Source organism: Macaca mulatta, chromosome 3 (assembly GCF_049350105.2).
Source record: "Macaca mulatta isolate MMU2019108-1 chromosome 3, T2T-MMU8v2.0, whole genome shotgun sequence".
Classification (NCBI taxonomy): Eukaryota; Metazoa; Chordata; class Mammalia; order Primates; family Cercopithecidae; genus Macaca; species Macaca mulatta.
This window is the reverse complement of record NC_133408.1, coordinates 8,048,093-8,067,254: the sequence shown is the minus strand read 5'-3', so window position 1 is coordinate 8,067,254 and position 19,162 is coordinate 8,048,093. Positions and strand designations below refer to the sequence as shown.

Below are 19,162 nucleotides of genomic sequence, written 5' to 3'. Positions count from 1 at the left end.
GGATTACTGGCGTGAGCCACCACGCTCTGCCCACTGATGCATACATTTGATTTGGGATTCTTTTGCGGCAAAACCTGATCCTCACCTAGATTCAGGTTACTTTATTAGCTACTACTAATGATTGTGAACAGTGCATTCTAATAAACTTATTTTTACAGGTATGCAATTGTGTAAATTGGTTAGACTTACTACAGTGTTTAGTTCTGGAACGAAAACGTAAGGCATTTTCCGCATACCTGCTTGGAACACGACAGCTACCTGCTACTATACTTACGGTAGTTTTTTATTTATGGAAGAGTTTATCTTAAACTTATCTAGAATTAAAAGTTAAAGAAAGTACTAATTATGACAAAAGCAGGGAGTCGTTAGCACTTGAAACCAGAATTTGGTACTATGAGAAGGTTTTCAATTTTAAAAAGAAGGAAAAAAAGAAACACGGACGCCAGGAAAACTGGTTGAGTAGGGGTGGGGGCGGGTGCGAGAAGGCTACGGAATCCCCGAAGGCCCAGGAGGAACCTGGAACATGTCAACCGCTCCAACTGGAGCGGGTGGTAAAAACGGCCCCGCCTCCTGCGAGGGCGACGCAGTGCGCAGGCGCGCTGGGCTTCACCCGCGCAGGCGCAGTCGCCTCTGCTGGCGTGGTCCCCATGGAGCTGCCGTAGCGAACCCAGTACAGCCAGGAGTATCCGGGATGAGCTCAGCCGCGGCCGACCACTGGGCGTGGTTGCTGGTGCTCAGCTTCGTGTTTGGGTGCAATGTTCTTAGGATCCTCCTCCCGTCCTTCTCATCCTTCGTAAGTGGCTGCCTGGCCTCCCAAGGGCCGGTGGGGATGCCGCCCCAGTCCCCTGGCGGGTCTGGGAGTAGGTACAGGGGTCTCAACTGGGCGACTGAAGCCCAGATTCAGCCCGTAGTAGCGTCTTGGTTGGTCTGTAAGCTTTTTTGAGATAGTTGGTAGCGTCTAAAAGGTGCGCCGCTTTACCCCAGAATCAGACTTTCTGGGTTCTAGGGGGGTGGGGGGAGAAACATCCGGCAACCCTGGGCCACGCTTTCACGGGACAGGAATCTTCTAGCTGTGGGTGGCGGCGGCGAACCTCACATTGGGAGTTCCTGGTGCCCCGCTGCCAGCCTCACCCGTTTCCGTTAATCCTGGTCCCTAGAGGCATTTGAGCAGCCCTCACCCAGGGTTTTCCCAGAGGCCTGGCGGGCGAAGTCCGCTGTTCCAGGTCCCGGAGAGATGGATCCTAGCGTCCAGGAGCCCACATTCTTGGGATGGGTAGGGTGGGAGACAGGTGCAGAGAGAATCTCAGTACAGCGTGATGCCTTCAATATCCAAGGGAGCAACCAGCTTGGGGAGCACTCTTTCTGCCAGGTAGTGAGTACATTACCTCCCTGTCACGGCTGCTGGGAGAGACGAGTTATTATCCCATCCTCCTTTACCTCCCGGAGGAGTCTGGCTCAGAGAATTTAGTAGTGGCGCTAAGTCATCCCGCTAGTGACTGGAGGTGGAGATTTGATTGCCTGTTGGAGCAGGGATAGGGATAGGGATTTGGTGGCAAATTGAACAGGGCGTGGTGGGGTGTGGTCATGGGAGGTGGGGGTACTTTGGGAACTGTCCCCGGGAATGAGCGCCCTCTGTATGCCCACAGCAGGAATGAGGAGCTGTTGGGCACAGACGGAGACCTCAAAGATTGTGCGCATGCGTTGTAGCATTGTCTTGGAAAACAGTTCTTGCTTTTCTCTCCTAAGATAAATTGGTAATAGTGGAGTATATTTTATTCCACCAGTATTCATTGAGTGCCTGTTTTGTGCAAAACTATTCTTACTCTCTCCGTTGTCCTACTGTCTGCATTGTCCTGGAGATACAGGAAATTCTCTTTTAACCCCTGAGTCTCCTTCAGAATCTTTCCTGATGCTATCCAGTCTTTTTAAGATGATGTCTCAGGTCCTTAGCATTGCATAAAAGACTCCTGATGAGCTGGCCCATGCTCATCTTCTTTTTCTTTTTCTTTTTTTTTTTGAGAAGGAGTCTTGCTCTGTCGCCCGAGCTGGACTGCAGTGGCCGGATCTCAGCTCACTGCAAGCTCCGCCTCCCGGGTTTACGCCATTCTCCTGCCTCAGCCTCCCGAGTAGCTGGGACTACAGGCGCCCGCCACCTCGCCCGGCTAGTTTTTTGTATTTTTTAGTAGAGACGGGGTTTCACCGTATTAGCCAGGATGGTCTCGATCTCCTGACCTCGTGATCCGCCCGTCTCGGCCTCCCAAAGTGCTGGGATTACAGGCGTGAGCCACCGCGCCCGGCCTCATCTTCTTAATTGTAAAATCTACATAATATGAATTTATCATCTTTATCATTTTTAGGTGTACAGTTCAGTGGCATTAAGTACATTCACATTTTTGTGCAACCGTTATCCCAGAACTTTATTATTATTTTTTAAAGACAGGGTCTGGCTCTGTGCAGTGGCACAATCTCAGCTCATTGCAACCTCTGCCTCTCAGGTTCAAGGGATCCTCCCACCTCAGCCTCCCAAGTAGCTGGGACCACAGGCATGCACCACCATGCCCAGCTATTTTTTTGTATTTTTTGTAGAGACAGAGCTTTGCCATGTTGGCCAGGCTGGTCTCAAACTCCAGACCTCAAGCCATCCGCCCAACTTTGCCTCCCAAAGTGCTGGGATTACAGGTGTGAACCACTGCACCTGGCCCCGCTCCCAGAACTTTTTCTTTTTTCTTTTTTGGAACAGAGTCTCAATCTGTTGCCTATGCTGGAGTGTAGTGGCCTGATCTTGGCTCACTGCAGCCTCCGCCTTCCAGGTTCAAGCGATTCTCCTGCCTCAGCCTCCCAAGTAGCTGTGATTACAGGCACCTGCCACCATGCCTGGCTAATTTTTGTATTTTTAGTAGAGATGGGGTCTCACTATGTTGCCCAGGCTAGTCTCAAACTCCTGACCTCAAGTCATCTGCCCTCCTTGGCCTCCCAAAGTGCTAGTATTACAGGCATGTGCCACCATGCCCGGCCCCATATCACAACCTTTTTATCTCCTCTGACTGAAACTCTCGCACCCATTAAACAACTCTCCATTCCTGCCTCTCCCTGGCAACCTCCATTGTACTTTCTGTCTCTGTGAATTTGACTGCTCTTGGGACCTATGTCATATAAGTGGAATCAGACAGTATTTATCCTTTTGTGACTGGCTGCTTTTCACTCAGCATAATATCCTTAAGGTTCATCCATGTTGTAGCATGAGTCGGGATTTCCTTCCCTTTTAAGGCTGAATAGTATCCCATTATATGTATAGGCCACATTTTGTTTATTCATCCATCTGTCTATGGACACTTGCGTTGTTTCTACCTTTTGACTGTTGTAGATAATGCTAAAATGTTTACAGATACCTCTTTGAGTCTCTGCTTTCAGTTTTTCTGGACATATACCCAGAAGTGGAATTCCTGGATCTATGGTAATTCTATGTTGAATGTTTTTGAGAAACCACCATGCTGTTTTCCATAGCAGCCACACCATTCGACATTCCCACCAGCAATGCAGAAGGGTTCCAGTTGCTCCACATCCTTCAACACGTATTTTGTTTTCTTATTTATTATTTTTATTTATTATTTTTATTTTATTTATTTTTTTGAGATGGAGTCTTGCTCTTGTCACCCAGGCTGGAGTGCAATGGTGCAATCTCGGCTCAGTGCAACCTCTGCCCCTCGGGTTCAAGAGATTCTCCTGCCTCAGCTTCCCAAGTAGCTGGGATTACAGGTGCCCGCCACCATGCCTGGTTAATTTTTGTATTTTTAGTAGAGATGAGGTTTCACCATGTTGGCCAGGCTGGTCTTGAACTCCTGACCTCCAGTGATCCACCGGCCTTGGCCTCCCAAAGTGCTGGGATTACAGGCCTGAGCCACCGCCCCCAGCTTATTTTTATTTTTTTGAGAGGGAGTCTCTCTCTGTCACCCAGGCTGGAGTGCAGTGGCTCAATCTTGGCTCACCTCCACCTCCTGGGTTCAAGCAATTCTTCTGTCTCAGCCTTCCAAGTAGCTGGGATTACAGGTGCATGCCACCATGCCGGGCTAATTTTTGTATTTTTAGTAGAGACGGGGTTTTGCCATGTTGGCCAGGCCGGCCTCGAACTCCTGACCTCAGGTGATCCACCCACCTTGGTCGGTCTCCCAAAGTGCTGGTGTTACAGGCCTGAGCCACCACACCCAGCCTTTTTTTTTTTAAATACTAATTATCCTAATGGACAGAAGGTGGTATCTCATTTAGTTTTGATTTGCATTTTCCTAATAATTAGTGATGTTGAGTATCTTTTCAGATGCTTATGGCCGTCTGTTTATCTTTGGAGACATGTCTAGTCAAATCTTTTGCCCCCTTTTAAAATTCAGTTGTTTTTTGTTGTTGAGTTAGTTCCTTTTGTTGTTATTAGACAATTTTTTTTTTTTTTTTGAGACAAGAGTTTCGCTCTGTTGCCCAAGCCGGAGTGCAATGGCGCTGTCTCGGCTCACTGCAACCTCTGCCTTGTGGGTTCAAGCGATTCTCCTGCCTTAGCCTCCCAAGTAGCTGGGATTACATGCATGCGCCACCACGCCCAGCTAATTTTAGTGTGTGGTTTTTTTTTTTTTGTTTGTTTGTTTTTTTTAGCAGAGAGGGGGTTTCACTATGTTGGCCAGGCTGATCTTGAATCCTGACCTCAGGTCATCCACCTGCCTCAGCCTCTCAAAGTGCTGGGATTACAGCCGTGAGCCACCACACCTGGCCGACAATTTTTTTTTTTTTTTTTAACTTTTAAGTTCAGGGATATGTGTGCAGGTTTGTTATATAGGTAAACTTGTGTCATGGGAGTTTGTTGTAGAGATTATTTCATCACCCAGTTATTAAGCCTAGTACTCATTAATTAATTTTCCTGATTGTCTCCCTCCCACCCCCCTCCCTCTGAAATAAAAAAAATTGTTTTTAGAGGCCGGGTCTTGCTCTGTGACTCAGGACCTGTGTCCACTCTTGTGCTGCCTCCTACAACAACCTTATGGCCTCTCTAACCTCAACCCAGTTAGCTTTCTTAAACCCATTTCCCTTTGATTGTAACATTTGTTGTTAGCCAGGTTCAGAAGGATAACATAATTATTATCCCAGCAGTGTACACCCACCCTGTAATTGGTAATAGAGATGTTTGGCCTGGTCACTGGGTTTGTGGTGACGGTCTGTGAGAAGCTGTAAGGAACGCGCTGGTCTTGAGTAGGGTCAAATGCTGCTCCTTCACCATCATCAGAGGCTACTTCATCACAGCCTCTGATTTGAGGATTCAAGTGGGAAAACTCATGACAAGCAGCAGAAAGTCGAATTGGGAAAACAGTGCCCTCTGGGATGGGGCCACGCTCAGGTACTTAAATCATAACCTCCCTTGGGATGTTTCTGAAGCAGAAGTTGGGGAGGCAGCGCCCTGATCTCATCACTCAGTCTAGGCTGCATTGGTTCCCCCCCTCCCCCCGCCGCGCCCCCAGCTCCCTGCCCCACGTGAGGCCTTAGGAGGTCTGAAGTATCAGAAGTCCTTGGGCCAGTTAAGACTAGTAAGGTCCTGGGAGGCGATCTCAGCTGCCCGCTGCGGTGGGGGTGGGATGCCTGGTAAGGACACCAAGTCTCTGGCGTTGGCGTGGTTGGAATTTTCCCGGGGATCTCTACCTCCTCTTCAAGCTGGTCACGGACGCATAGTTCATTCAGTAGGTGGTCCGGGACTTTATTCAGCTTTAGGAGGGCAACAAAGACGCCTTTGATGAGCGCCGGCTCTGCAGCTCTGCAGGTGCAGGGGAGGTGCACTGTGTAGGTACCCCAGGACTGGCGCGGGCTGTGGGTCTATGCGAACGACACGACTGTGCAGGCGTCCCAGGAGTGGCGCAGGGTCAGAGTCCATGCAAGCCGCACGCACTGCGCAGGTCCCCCAGTACTGGCACGGGCTCAAGAGTCCATGCAAACCGCACGCACTGCGCAGGTGCTCCAGGAGTGGCGCAGGCTCAGTCTATGCAAACCGCATGCACTGCGCAGGCGTCCCAGGACCGGCACTGGCTCAGGGTCCCTGCGAGCCGCACGCACTGCGCAGGCGCCCCAGGACTGGTGTGGGCTGAGGGGCCACAGGAGCCACACGCACTGCGCAGGCGCCAGGAGGCCCTTCCTTGCAACCCTAGCTTTGCAGATGAAGGACGCTGCGCGGGTTGCCTTCTGGGCTCACCGGCCGATTGCCCTTTCAGATTCAACATTTTCTAAATTATCTTTCAGTTTCTGCTGTAAAGAGTGGCCACCTCCTTTTCCCTCTAGGGGACTGAAGCCAGAGGAGAATGTTGCAGGGTTTGCCTCTGTGGTCATCTTCTTAGAGCACCGCCCCCCCTCGCGCCCCCACACCCTTTTCCTCAGCCGTTGCTTAGTGAGTCCCTGCTGTGGACCAGGCTTGGAGATGGTCCTCAAGTATTAGTTTAGGGGGACGACGCTGCGCTTCACAGGACCTGCCCCAGAGTCCTATGAGGCAGAAGCGCGCTGGTGAAGTGCGCATGTGCGGGCAGGGCCTCCAGTGGGACTCTCGTGGGGGCCGCAGCCAAGGACTGGGGCTGGCGGCCTGGAGAGCTGCTGGTTTCTCCGCCCTGGCCGGCGGGTCCTGGCCGAGAGTGGCATCTGGGGCTGTTCAGGGTCTGGAGCTTCCTGAGTTGGAGGACTCTGTCCTCTGTGTTCAGGGACTCAGGGTGACCTGAGTTGGTGGTTCCTGGGTTTGCCTGCTCTACTGCTGGCAGGCGCGAGCACGGGCTGTGCACGTTGTCATGCCATCAGTTATTTACTTTTGTTCTAAAAATTAATATTTGCATTATTACATTTAGATTCATATCTTATTAAATCTTATACTGCATAATTCTAGAACATTTTAACACTTATATGTGGGTCTTGGATTAACATTGATGCATATTTGCAAATTTATGCTTTAAAACATTTTTATTTTAGAGACGGTCTCACTCTGTTGCCCAGGCTGTAGTGTGGTGGTGCCATCATAACTCACAGCAGCCTCAACCTTTCGGGCTCCAGCGATCCCTCCCTCCCCGCCTCAGCCTCCCAAGTAACTGGGGGCACAGGCACCCACAGCTGCGCCACCACGCCTGGCTAATTTTTAATTTTTTTTTGTAGAGATTGGGTCTTGCCATGTTGCCCCGCCTGGTGTCGAACTCCTGGGCTCAAACGATCTTCCTGCCTCAGTCTCCCAAGGTGCTGGGATTACAGGGTTAACCACCACGCCTGGCTCAGACAGTTTTTATTGTGCTTATACATGTAATAGATGTAATTTTTTTTCAAGCACCAGTTGTTTTTGTTAACCTTACAAAGCTGCCTTCAGTTTTCCTCCAGTTCACTCTTCTGCCTTCACTCACCTCCCATTCCTGAGTTAATTGTTTTGTGTACTCCCTCTCAGGTGACTGGCCGGACTCGGCTTCCCAGCTCTAACTGGAGAGTTGTCTCTACTGTGTGGCAGGCAGAGGAGACCTGTGAGCTGGGAGGGGGAGAGGGAATCTCATTTATTGTGTGCTTACTGTGTGTCAGGCACACTTTAGATACACTATAACATTTCATCTTTATTAGTCTGTTTTAAAAATTTCGAAACAAACACAAATGTGCAGAAAAGTTACGCATACAGTCAATACCGAGAGCTGATTCTGTTTCCTGAACCATTTGGAGTTGTCAGTCTGAACCCCTCATTCCCAGGTACTTTGGTGTTCAATAGATTCTTGGGGGCCGGGCGCAGTGGCTCATGCCTTTAACCCCAGCACTTTGGGAGGCCGAGGCGGACGGATTGCTTGAACTCAGGAGTTCACTGGCAACATAGTGAAACCGCGTGTCTACTAAAACTAAAAATAAATTAGCCAAGCGCGGTGGTGCACGACTGTGGTCGCAGATACTCAGGAGGCTCAGGTGGGAGTATGGCTTGAGCCCAGGAAGTTGAGGTTGTAGTGAGCCGAGATCTAATGCAGGCATCAAGTACTTTACCACGATCTGATGCTCAGGCCCCATTCAGGTTCCCCAGGTGTTGCGGTAACGTCCTTAACAGGGAAAGGACCCAGTTCGGAATCATGCGTTGTATTTCCCAGCCTCTAGCCTCCTTCTGTCTGGAGGAGTTTCCCGGTTTTCCCTTGACTTTCATGGCTGTCATTTGTGAGAATCAGAGGCCAGTGATTTCACAGAATGGACGTCCACTGGCATGTCTGATACTTGGCAGGGATATCTGAGAGGCAGTGCTGTGTTCTCATTGTATCTCATCCGCTGGTGTGGGACTGGGATTTGGGGATGTTCGCTGATCCCTTGGGGCAGGTGGCCAAGGCGCCTGTAAGGGATCTGGTCTTGGGGCACCCGCGCAGTCCCCGGACTAGGCCTTCCCGGCAGATCTGCGGGCGCCACCTGGCGGCCACTGCCGACTCCTCCCTTGCGCTCCAGCCACTCCTCCCCTCCCGGTGCCGTGGCCCGGGGCCGTTCCCTGGAGAGTAGACTACTGGGGCTGGTGCTGGGAACCGGGGCCAGCAGGGGGCGACGCAGGCGGGCCCCCAGGTCATGCGGGGCCCCTCTGCTCACAGGGACCAGCCAGGCCAACCTGGGGAGGGTGCCTCTTTGTTTATGTCTGTATTTCTCTGCCGGTGTGTGGAAACCACAGATCTCCAATTCTAAGCCAACACCACAAGATTCATTCTGCTTCTCTTGGAGACGCCTGCCTGCCTTCCTGCCTTCCTTCCTTCCTCCCTTCCTCCCTCCCTCCCTTCCTCCCTTCCTCCCTCCCTCCCTACCTTCCTTCACCAGGTTATGAAACTGGCTAATTTTTCATATTTTTTGTAGAGACAAGAGTTTCACCGTGTTGCCAAGACTGGTCTCTAACTCCTGGGCTCAAGCGATTCACTTGCCTTGGCCTCCCAAAGTACTGGGATTATAGGCATGAGCTACTGCACCCGGCCTTTTTTCTTTTTTCTCTCTCTTTTTTTTTTTGAGACAAGGTCTCACTCTGTTGTTCAGGCTGGAGTCCAATGGCATGATCTGAGCTCACTGCAGCCTTGAACTCCTGTACACAAGAGATCCTTCCACCCCGTCCTCCAGAGTGTTAGGGTTGCAGGCTGAGCCACCACGCCAGGCTGAGCCATTTTTCTGTGTCTTTGCTGAAAGTGAGAAGACTGGCTTACGTTATCCTCAATATGTTTATTTCTGTGATCACCCTTTTGTAATTAATCTCTGGTGTCCACCACCAACTGATACCCATGTGAATGCATGCCTCGCCCCACCTGGGCTCTGACACGGGCAGGTTTCCTTCTTGTCTTGTATGTCTGTCCCCCTCACCCTACAGACCCTGACTCCTGTGTCAGGCTGCCCTTTCTTGGGGACCCCTGTATCACCATGCCTGGCCCTGATGCCTCTTGCCAGGGTGCCATTCTGTGGGAAGGCCCTCTGCACTGAACTTGGGCACTGACACTCTGCCCTGGCCCCGCCTCACCGCTGTTGCCCTGCACCTGCACCTTGCTCTGCCCCGTCTAATCTAGGACTGAATTCTTCAGGCAGGGGAGAGGACCCACGTTCCCTGTCGCTGGAATAACAGCTCTGGTGATGAAACTGGTTTTCATTTCATAATTGCAATTTTAGTTATAGTGAAAGAGACAAAAATTTGTATTGGAGCAATTCATGGGCATCTCCGCAAAAGGAAAAATATAGTTTGAATAGCAATTTGAATATGAGGTTTTTTTTTTTTTTTTGGTGGTAGTTATAGAGAGCTGAAAAAGGCAGCAGAAGCTGGCTGTGTAGGTAGAGGCAGCTTGGCCAGTTGGCAGAGGCAGGAGTAGGATGTTGGAGCAGGGTTTACTGGTTCTGCCTGGTCAAACCCATGCTGGAGTCGCCTCAAAGGCAGTGGCAGGGGAGTTCCCTCAAGGGGCTGCTCCAGACTGCCTGGAGATGGGGCCAGCTTGGATTGCAAAGAAAGAAGCACTAAACGCCAGGGTGATGAGTCCACAGCATTCACGAAGGGAACTTACAAGAGCTGCGGCAGTCCTGGGACAGCCAGTTAGAGAAAGGGACATTTACCTAGGGCTGTCTGCCACCGGGGGGCTGGGGTTTGAAGTGTATGTGGGAGTTTGAGGACTTTGTCATGGCGGGGCTAGTTTGTAGGTGTTTCTCAGCAGGATGAATCTTCCAGTGTTCTCCAGCAACAGCCTTCACTCTTTATTAGTCCTGAGAAAGTTCACGGCCCCAGTTTGGGTTCAAGCCTGCAGGGAAACACACAACTGGCTGGGTCACAGAGTGGTCAGGGCATAGACAGAAAGTAGGGGGAGATGGGGGGATCCTCCTGTGGCCCGTGTTGGAAGATGCTGATCCCCGCTGTCCGCCCTGCCAGATGTCCAGGGTGCTGCAGAAGGACGCGGAGCAGGAGTCACAGATGAGAGCGGAGATCCAGGACATGAAGCAGGAGCTCTCCACGGTCAATATGATGGACGAGTTTGCCAGATACGCCAGGCTGGAAAGAAAGATCAACAAGATGACGGATAAGCTCAAAACCCACGGTACTGCGTCCCTTGCAGCCTGAAGGCTTCGTGAGAGCTGATTTATAGAGAAGTCTGTATGTAAAGATTAGTAGAATACATGCTTTGCTTCTTGGATGTTTTGAATATTGATGGAAACTTTTAAGTTATCTGGAGGAAACTCAGTAATAATTACTTTCTTCTTATTTGTTGGTGAACCTTTGCTTTCTAATCACAGAAACATCTAAGAATCCTCTCAGATTTTCCTCAGAGCCAACTCTTTTTTTTTTTTTTGAGACGGAGTCTCGCTCTGTGCCCCAGGCTGGAGTGCAGTAGCGCGATCTCGGCTCACTGCAAGCTCCGCCTCCCGGGTTCACGCCATTCTCCTGCCTCAGCCTCCCGAGTAGCTGGGACTACAGGCGCCCGCCACCTCGCCCGGCTAATTTTCTTGTATTTTTAGTAGAGACGGGGTTTCACCGTGTTAGCCAGGATGGTCTCGATCTCCTGACCTTGTGATCCGCCCGTCTCGGCCTCCCAGAGTGCTGGGATTACAGGCTTGAGCCACCGCGCCCGGCCAGAGCCAACTCTTCATTGTAGGTTTTCATTTTTAAATTCATCACTTTTCTGAGAGAAGCCCAGAAAAAAAGTTTCACAGTGGATTGTCAGAGGCTTTTGTTCCACTCTCTAGAAAAATGCCCAGCAGTGTCCTCTTCCGAGTGTCACCTCCCGGGTACGGTCTCCTGTGATGACGAGCGCTTTCTCAGGGCAGCCCGTGTGCTGAGGAACCTGTGCACAGTGTGTGCACAGTCAGAGAGCTGTCTCTGTGGCTAGGAGAACAGACAAAGGGGCCTGTCCAGGCCCAGGACAAGCTGGATTCCCACCAGGGGTTCGTGTACTGTGCAGACTGGGAAATAGGGAGGAAAATTTAGTCCTGTTGGTAAGTGGTAATTCTATTATACGAAGCATCTTTGATTTCATGAGTCATTTTAAGAGTTTTCAAAGGCCGGGTGCGGTGGCTCACGCCTGTAATCCCAGCACTTTGGGAGGCCGAGACGGGCGGATCACGAGGTCAGGAGATTGAGACCATCCTGTCTAACACGGTGAAACCCCATCTCTACTAAAAATACAAAAAACTAGCCGGGCGAGGTGGCGGGCGCCTGTAATCCCAGCTACTCGGGAGGCTGAGGCGAGAGAATGGCATAAACCCGGGAGACGGATTTTGCAGTGAGCTGAGATCTGGCCACTGCACTTCAGCCTGGGCGACAGAGCGAGACTCTGTCTCAAAACAAAAAAAAAAATAAAAAGAGTTTTCAAAAAAAAGAGTTTTCAAAATTAAAGCTATTTAAATCTCAATCTGAATAGGATTCTATTTTAAATAATGGCATAATGAGATGGTGGGTGACTTAAAAATTCTATTTTACATTTTCTAATTATGTTGAATATGTTGAGTGATTGTTCCATTTATAATCAGAAAGTGTATTATACGGGAAAATAACATTTCTGTGTATTTGAATATGTTGTTAATTTTTTAGGACTGACATAATTGTTTATCCTGTTTTTCCTTTCAGTGAAAGCTCGGACAGCTCAATTAGCCAAGATAAAATGGGTGATAAGTGTCGCTTTCTACGTATTGCAGGTAAGTGTGCTAGAGTGCCAGCCGGGTCATTGGAGTTGGTGGCCCTGAACTCCAGAGCGTTGCCTGCAGATCCAGGGCTGGGAGTTTGGGCTGTTCCACCTTCAGCTATCGTGTTGTGTGGCCCTGCCCACACGGAGCTGTAAACACTCTCGGTCTGTAAGTCAGACTAAAAGGAAGCCTTTCTCTTGAGGAGAGTTGTTACAGTTTGGGACTTTTTGGGAGATGAACTGTGAAGGAAGTTCTCGGAGAGCTTCCACCACGCCTTCATCCCCTTGTGGTTTGAACGGCCAGGTGGGATGAAGTGAGAAGCTTATAGATGACGTTGGTTTTTTCTGAGATCTTCAGTAATTTGGCTCTTACTTGTTACCTGGTATACTTCATGGGCACTCTCCACCCTCCAGGTAGAGAACCAGCTTTTCTCACTGAAATTGGCCTCTAGCCTTCCTGCCTGGGGCTTAACCCACGGAGCCTCTCCTGGAGCTGTTGCTGGGCTCTGCTCTGCCCCGAGAGTACAGTTGTGCTACCCAGACACCTTTAGCAGCTGCCGTAAATATCCGAGTTGCAGTACTGTGTGATCTAGTACCAAGGCAAAGCATTCAAGCTCACCCTGCAAAAAGCTTAGTTTGGGGTGGGTAGATTTAAGGAAATTGATCCTGAGGCACTGCCATTTGCTAAGAGGTAAATTTCCTGCAGATAAAGGAGTTAGGCCAGCAACCGTCTTTCATGTCTCCTCTTCTGAGTGGCCTATTCAAGCCAGGAAGGGGACAGATGACAGTCGAAGGAATGCTGCAGGGGGATGGAGGGAAATAAAGCATCCCCCACCATTGAAACTTACACAGGGCTCACCTCAGTGTGCCTTGCTAACACTGGTGCACTTGGGAGAATTCCCTGTTTTTTCAAGGATGGCTTTCATCACTAATAAGGTGTGTTTAGTGTACAGTCTGGCTACCCAAAGCAGATACTCAGTGAGAAAAGCACACCCGTGTTATGGGAGACTTTGGTTAGTTGATCAGCTAATTCAAATTATGTGTAGATTGTATTTATCCTAAAACAGGGAAATGCCAGTTCACAGAGGAAGGCTCGCCTGCTTGTTGGCAGTGTTCCGGACATGCTGCTGAGCTCGTCTTTAATTAGACTTTCTAATTCAGGGTTTCACCAGGGGACATTAGTGGCCGTGTGTGCTCATCTGTTGTCTGTGGGGACTGGGTTCTAGGCTTGAGGTGCTCAGTCTGGAGTTTTCCTGGGTTTGTTTTTGCATTTCCCTGTTCTCCCTTCTGTGCGGTGGGTCGTGTGACCGGCAGGCTGTGCCACTCACCACAGGTGTCTTTCCAGGCTGCGCTGATGATCTCACTCATTTGGAAGTATTATTCTGTCCCTGTGGCTGTTGTGCCGAGTAAATGGATAACCCCTCTAGACCGCCTGGTAGCCTTTCCTACTAGAGTAGCAGGTAAGAATTTTCTGGAAGATATAGTGGAAGAGTGTGGATAGGCTTGTGTAGAGGTGTGTGGTAGAAGATTAAGTTAGCCTGACATCCTCCTCACTGTCCATTTAGTGAGCAGGTTTTGTGAGGCTTGCCATGAAGAAACTGAGGTCTAGAAAAGTTACTTCATTTGTCTAGTGTCACCAAAATGTTAAGGAGCAAAGCTAGAATTCAGTCCTAGGTCTGTTTCCGGGACCCATGCCCAGTGCGTCAAGTCTGATACCCCATTGAAACACTAGCTGTAGGTCCACAGTTCTGTCTCTTTTCAGTCCCCATTGTGGTTGGCCTCTCTGTAGCACTTGATGCTCTTGGCTATTCTTTTATTTTTTATTTTTTGAGACAGAGTCTTACTCCGTCACCCAGGCTGGAGTACAGTGGTGCGATCTTGGCTCGCTGCTACCTCTGCCTCCCAGGTTCAAGCAATTCTTATGTCTCAGCCTCCCATCTAGCTGAAATTACAGGCGTGCACCACCATGCCCAGCTAATTTTCATATTTTTTAGTAGAAACAAGGTTTCACCATGTTGGCCAGGCTGGTCTCAAACTCCTGACCTTAAGTGATCCTCACGCTTCGGCCTCCCAAAGTACTGAGATTACAGGCATGAACCACTGTGCCCAACCATGTTCTTTTATTTTTGAAGATAATTTTTTTGGATATTAAAAGTAGTACATGTCACTATAGAATGATTAGAAATATAGTGATTAATTACAAACCCCAGCTGGGTTCACTGGCTTACACCTGTAATCCTAGCACTTTGGGAGGCCAAGGTGGGCGGATTGCCTGAGCCAGGAGTTTGAGACCAGCCTGGGCAACATGGTGAAACCCTGTCTCTACTAAAATACAAAAAATTAGCTGGGCGTGGTGGTGCGTGCCTATAATCCCAGCTACTTGGGAGGCTGAGGTGTGTGAATCACTTGAATCCGAGAGGGGGAGGTTGCAGTGAGCTGAGATCATGCCACTGTACCCCAACCTGGGTGACAGAGTGAGACTCTGTCTCAAAACAAAATAAAATAAAATAAAATAAATAAAAAATAAGATTCCTATTAGCTTTTAATGCTGTGATATATTTTTCTTTGTCTTTTTTTTCCCATTTATTTTGATATAGTTAAGGTCACCTGGCACATAACATTTTGTACCTCCTTTTTACTTTATAGTGTAAGCCTATTCCCACGTCTTAGTTTTTTAGGGCTAAGTGAAATACTACAAACTGGGTAGCTCATAAACAACGGAAATGTATTTCTCCCTGTCCCGGAGGCTGGGGAGTCCAAGATCGAGGTGCCGGCAGATTTGATGTCTGATGATGGCCCATTTTCCTGTTCATGGATAATGTCTTCTCACTGTGCCCTTGCATGGTGGAAGGACGAGCTCCCTTAGGCCTCTTTTGTAAGTGCACTGATCCCGTTCACAAGGACTCTGCCTTTGTGACTTCATCACCTCCCAGAAGGCCCCAACTCTTAATGCCATCACTGTGGGGGGTAACATATTAACAGATGAATTTTAGGGGGATACAAACATGCAGACCATAGCACCATATCAGTAAATTTCTTTTCTTTTTTTTTTTTTGAGGCAGGGTCTTGCTGTGTTGCCCAGGTTGGCAGTGGCACCCTCCTAGCTCACTACAGCCTCGAACTCCTTGGCTCAAGTGATCCTCCCACCTTAGTCTCCTGAGTAGTTAGGGTCACAGTTGCACACCACCATGCCCAGCTAATTAAAAAAAAAGTTTTTTATAGAGATGGGGTCTTGCTTTGTTGCTTAGGTTGGTCCCAAACTCCTGGCATCAAGCAATCCTCCCTGCTCAGCTTCTCAGAGTGCGGGGATTATAGGTGTGAGTCACCTTGCCCGGCACATTTCTTCATTAAGGAATTTGCAGTAGCTGTTCTTCATTTAGATATGTCATCTGCAAATTTTCCTGAGGAAGGATATTTATTTGGGTCCTGATTTTTTGCTGTTAAAGATAATGCTGCAGCACACATCCTTGCTGGTCTTTGGTTGTGATTTGTGGTTATGCTAGAGGTGAATACTGTATCAAAAGGAATGACTATTTCTTTTTTTTTTTTTTTTTAAGACAGAGTCTCACTCTGTTGCCCAGGCTGGAGTGCAGTGGCGTGATCTCGGCTCACTGCAACCTCCGCCTCCCAGGTTTCAAGTGGTTCTCCTGCCTCAGCCTCCCCGGTAGCTGGGATTACAGGTGCCCACCACCACGCCTGACTAATTTTTGTAGTTTTAGTAGAGACAAGGTTTCACCATGTTGGCCACGCTGGTCTTGAACTCCTGACCTCAGGTGATTCACCCACCTTATCCTCCCAAAGTGCTGGGATTACAGGCGTGAGCCACTGTGCCTGGCTGGGAATGTCTGTTTCAAAGACTCCCAATTTAGCTACCACTCCTGTCCCGTTCTCCACCCTTTCCTTCCCCTCTCCTTTGTTTGACACAGCTGGGCCTAGGCCAGGAGCTCTGCGCTGCGGGCCAGAGAAGCATCCAGCCACCCTTCCATGCCTCCAGCAGGGCCATGGGCTACTCTTGCCGCCTGTCCTCCTGGACAGGGGGATATGTGTGCCTCTCCATTATTGGTGGGGCAAGAAAGGCATAGGTAGACATTGCTTTGTTTATAATGCTTTCTGAGAAAGGAAAAGTTAATCTTACAGGTTTGGTTTTGGAATCTATTAATATCATAAGTAGTAACGCACATCTCTCTGGCAGGAAAGGGAAGTTCAGCCCAGGGTCCACTGTTCACTGCGATTCCTGCTTAGTAAAGAATGCAGCCCTGTGACTCTGTAGAAAGTGACAAATTCGGGCTCGGCACGGTGGCTCATGCCTGTAATCCCAGCACTTTGGGAGGCGGGCGGATCGTCTGAGGTCAGGAGTTTGAGACCAGCCTGACCCACATGGTGAAACCCTGTCTCTACTAAAAACACAAAATTAACCGAGTGTGGTGGCGCACACCTGTAATCCCAGCTACTCGGGAGGCTGAGGCAGGAGAATCACTTGAGCCCGGGAGGCAGAGGTGCAGTGAGCTGAGATCGCACCATTGCACTCCAGCCTGAGGGAGAGAGCAAGACTCTGTCTCAAAAAAAAAAAAAAAAAAAAAAAAAAAAGAAAGTGACAAATTTGAACCTATGAAACATAAACTTCGCCTCAGCCTAGCACTGCTCAAAAAGAGTGGAAATACTGTCTTTGCTGTGAGTTAAGGACACCAGAGACAGATGTGGGCAGCACTGCTGGGGCGCTCTCTCATGGTGAATTTCTTTGTTTTCAGGTGGTGTTGGAATTACCTGTTGGATTTTAGTCTGTAACAAAGTTGTGGCTATTGTGCTTCATCCATTCAGCTGAATAGGAAGATGGATACAGCTATGAAACTTTTAAAAATGGATTTTCTCTTATTAGGTTAAAAATCTGATTTACACTGTTTTGTTTTTTAAGAAACACATGTGCACAGTTTCGATTTTTTTTTTTTGTTGAATATGTTTGTTCTTGGACTTTATGAGAGATTCTTGTAAGAATCATGATTTTCTACACCTGTCATTGAGTCAAGAAAGTCCAGTTTATGACACGTGTGTACAGTGAACACCGTCCTAGATCTGTACGAAATGTGAAATGTTTAGGGACATCTCCGTGCCGTCACTTGTGATTTGCCCTCTTGTGTATTTTGGTCATATTGCCAGCTGGAAAGTCAAAATTTTCTAACAACTTTAAGTTCTTTGAAGACTTAGTGCTGTTTTTAATCCAGTTTAGAAAGTAACTTAATTTTAATACCACTACTAAGAATTCAAAAAGTTCTTCTTTAATCACATTCAATACAACTAAAAGAACAACACTAATTGGCATTACTGGGGCTTTTTCTTCCTTGGTTTAAAATGTCATTTGTTGAGGAAGCATTGTGTAGTATTATCTACTTACTTGAGGCTGTTAATTTTTCATTACAGTGTTTTGTAAATGTATCCACAAGACCATAATGCATTGTTTTGTGCTCAAATTGTGTTTTGTATTTAAGGCATTTTGAATGAAGTGTATTTTATAAGCATTTAATATTTATGCTCTTTAGAATGGAACACAGAAAACAAACCTTATAAGGCCTGATTAAATTAACCGGAACCAATAACCTGTGTGGCCCACAAAATCTAATTCTGCTAAATGTTTCTTCAAACACTTTTTTCTAATTAAAATCTTTGCAAGTGCTTGTGTAACTTCCTGCCTTACAGCTGCTTGTTTGCTGTGAGCCACCCGCAACTGACAAGCGGCTGTTAAGTGAGTAACCCTATCACAGTAAAGCTGAATTCTCCCACTCGTTTCTGCAAGTTCGTATTTGTATTCTTTTGTTTCCTAATCTAATAAGTAGCTTGTCATTCTTTTAGCTGATTGGACTATGAAAAGACAAAGTGCTGTGGTCCTTTCGTTTATTGTCAGGCTGAAGACCACCAGAGCGGTTTTTGGGTTCCACTTGCTCAAACACACATGCACTGCAGGCTTACCCAGCACCAAGTCTACTTAGCTTTAAGAAAGGACAGAGAGCAGGGAACACAGCCGCAGCCTCGAGGAGGACCTGGACACCAGCTTCCAGTGTCCATCACCACACGGGATACATTTTTCCCACAAAGAATGAGAAGCCAACTGAGGAGGAGATGAGAGCAGCACACGGAAGCTGCAGGGACTAGCCCCTCAAACCAAATGTAGCACCAAGGGGGCACGTGCCTAACTCGTGTTTCAGTGAGCTGCAGGCAGAAATGATGGCGAACAGTCAGCAGTGCGCTGGCCATGTAGAGCGTGCCCAGGGAACTGTGGGGATCACTCGTTCGCATACAGTGCCCCTGATGAGACCCTTATCTCTTAAGGTCAGTCTCATTCAGTTGTTAGAAGAATTTTGACAAATCTCACTGAGGCTGGAGGTAAAAATTTCTAGTTCACAGCTGTTAACTTTCCCCATACGTGAATAGTTTGTGATGATGAAATAGGGGAGGTAAATGTCCTTTATGTTTCACTTTATTGTGTCTTTTTAGAAATTACACACTTTTTTTTGTCTCCCAGGCTGGAGTGCAGTGGTGCGATCTCAGCTCACTAACCCTGCCTCCTGGGTTCAAGTGATTCCCTGCCTCAGCCTCCCGAGTAGCTGGGATTACAGGTGTGCGCCACCACACTCAGTTAATTTTGTATTTTTAGTAGAGACAGGATTTCACCATGTTGGCCAGGTTGGTCTCGAACTCCTGACCTCCGGTGATCCACCCGCCTCGGCCTCCCAAAGTGCTGGGATTACAGGTGTGAGCCTCCGCGTCCTGCCTACAATTTGTTTCAACAGATGATGAACATGGTGCTGAATTCAGAAGATAGAGAAAGGGCTGCAGTAAATGTGCATCTTATGACTCTTGTCACCCAATTTCCCAAAGTTTTCCTCTGTTACCAGTTTCTTACGACACTGCCAGTGATATTCCATGCATTTATGAATATTAATATATGTGCTTTTAAGATAAATGTTTTAAAGTTATAAAAGTAACACCCAAAAAGACAAAAGTAGTACCTATTTACTGCTTTTTAAAAAAAATCTAACTTG

General features: G+C 48.3%; 1 protein-coding gene across 2 annotated transcripts; it reads left to right on the top strand.

Annotated features, from left to right (window-relative positions):
- The first annotated feature begins 638 nt into the window (after positions 1-638).
- Positions 639-17,915, top strand: GET1 (guided entry of tail-anchored proteins factor 1). Of its 2 annotated transcripts, none has more exons than XM_015132874.3 (5): positions 639-793; positions 10,382-10,547; positions 12,074-12,141; positions 13,474-13,588; positions 16,877-17,915. In XM_015132874.3, exons 1-5 carry the CDS (start codon positions 692-694, stop codon positions 16,948-16,950), a joined length of 525 nt encoding a protein of 174 aa, XP_014988360.1. In that variant the 5' UTR covers positions 639-691; the 3' UTR covers positions 16,951-17,915. The 2 variants fall into 2 exon arrangements, with proteins under 2 accessions (XP_014988360.1, XP_077851881.1); XM_077995755.1 differs by having other exon boundaries at positions 13,462-13,588.
- The last annotated feature ends 1,247 nt before the right edge of the window (positions 17,916-19,162 follow it).

Bases quoted from the DNA above. Each gene is read 5' to 3' on its own strand.
- GET1 (XM_077995755.1), top strand. From the start codon at position 692: ATGAGCTCAGCCGCGGCCGACCACTGGGCGTGGTTGCTGGTGCTCAGC. The intron at 794-10,381 runs GTAAGTGGCTGC...CCGCCCTGCCAG, and splicing joins TCCCGTCCTTCTCATCCTTC to ATGTCCAGGGTGCTGCAGAA. The intron at 12,142-13,461 runs GTAAGTGTGCTA...CACTCACCACAG, and splicing joins TCGCTTTCTACGTATTGCAG to GTGTCTTTCCAGGCTGCGCT.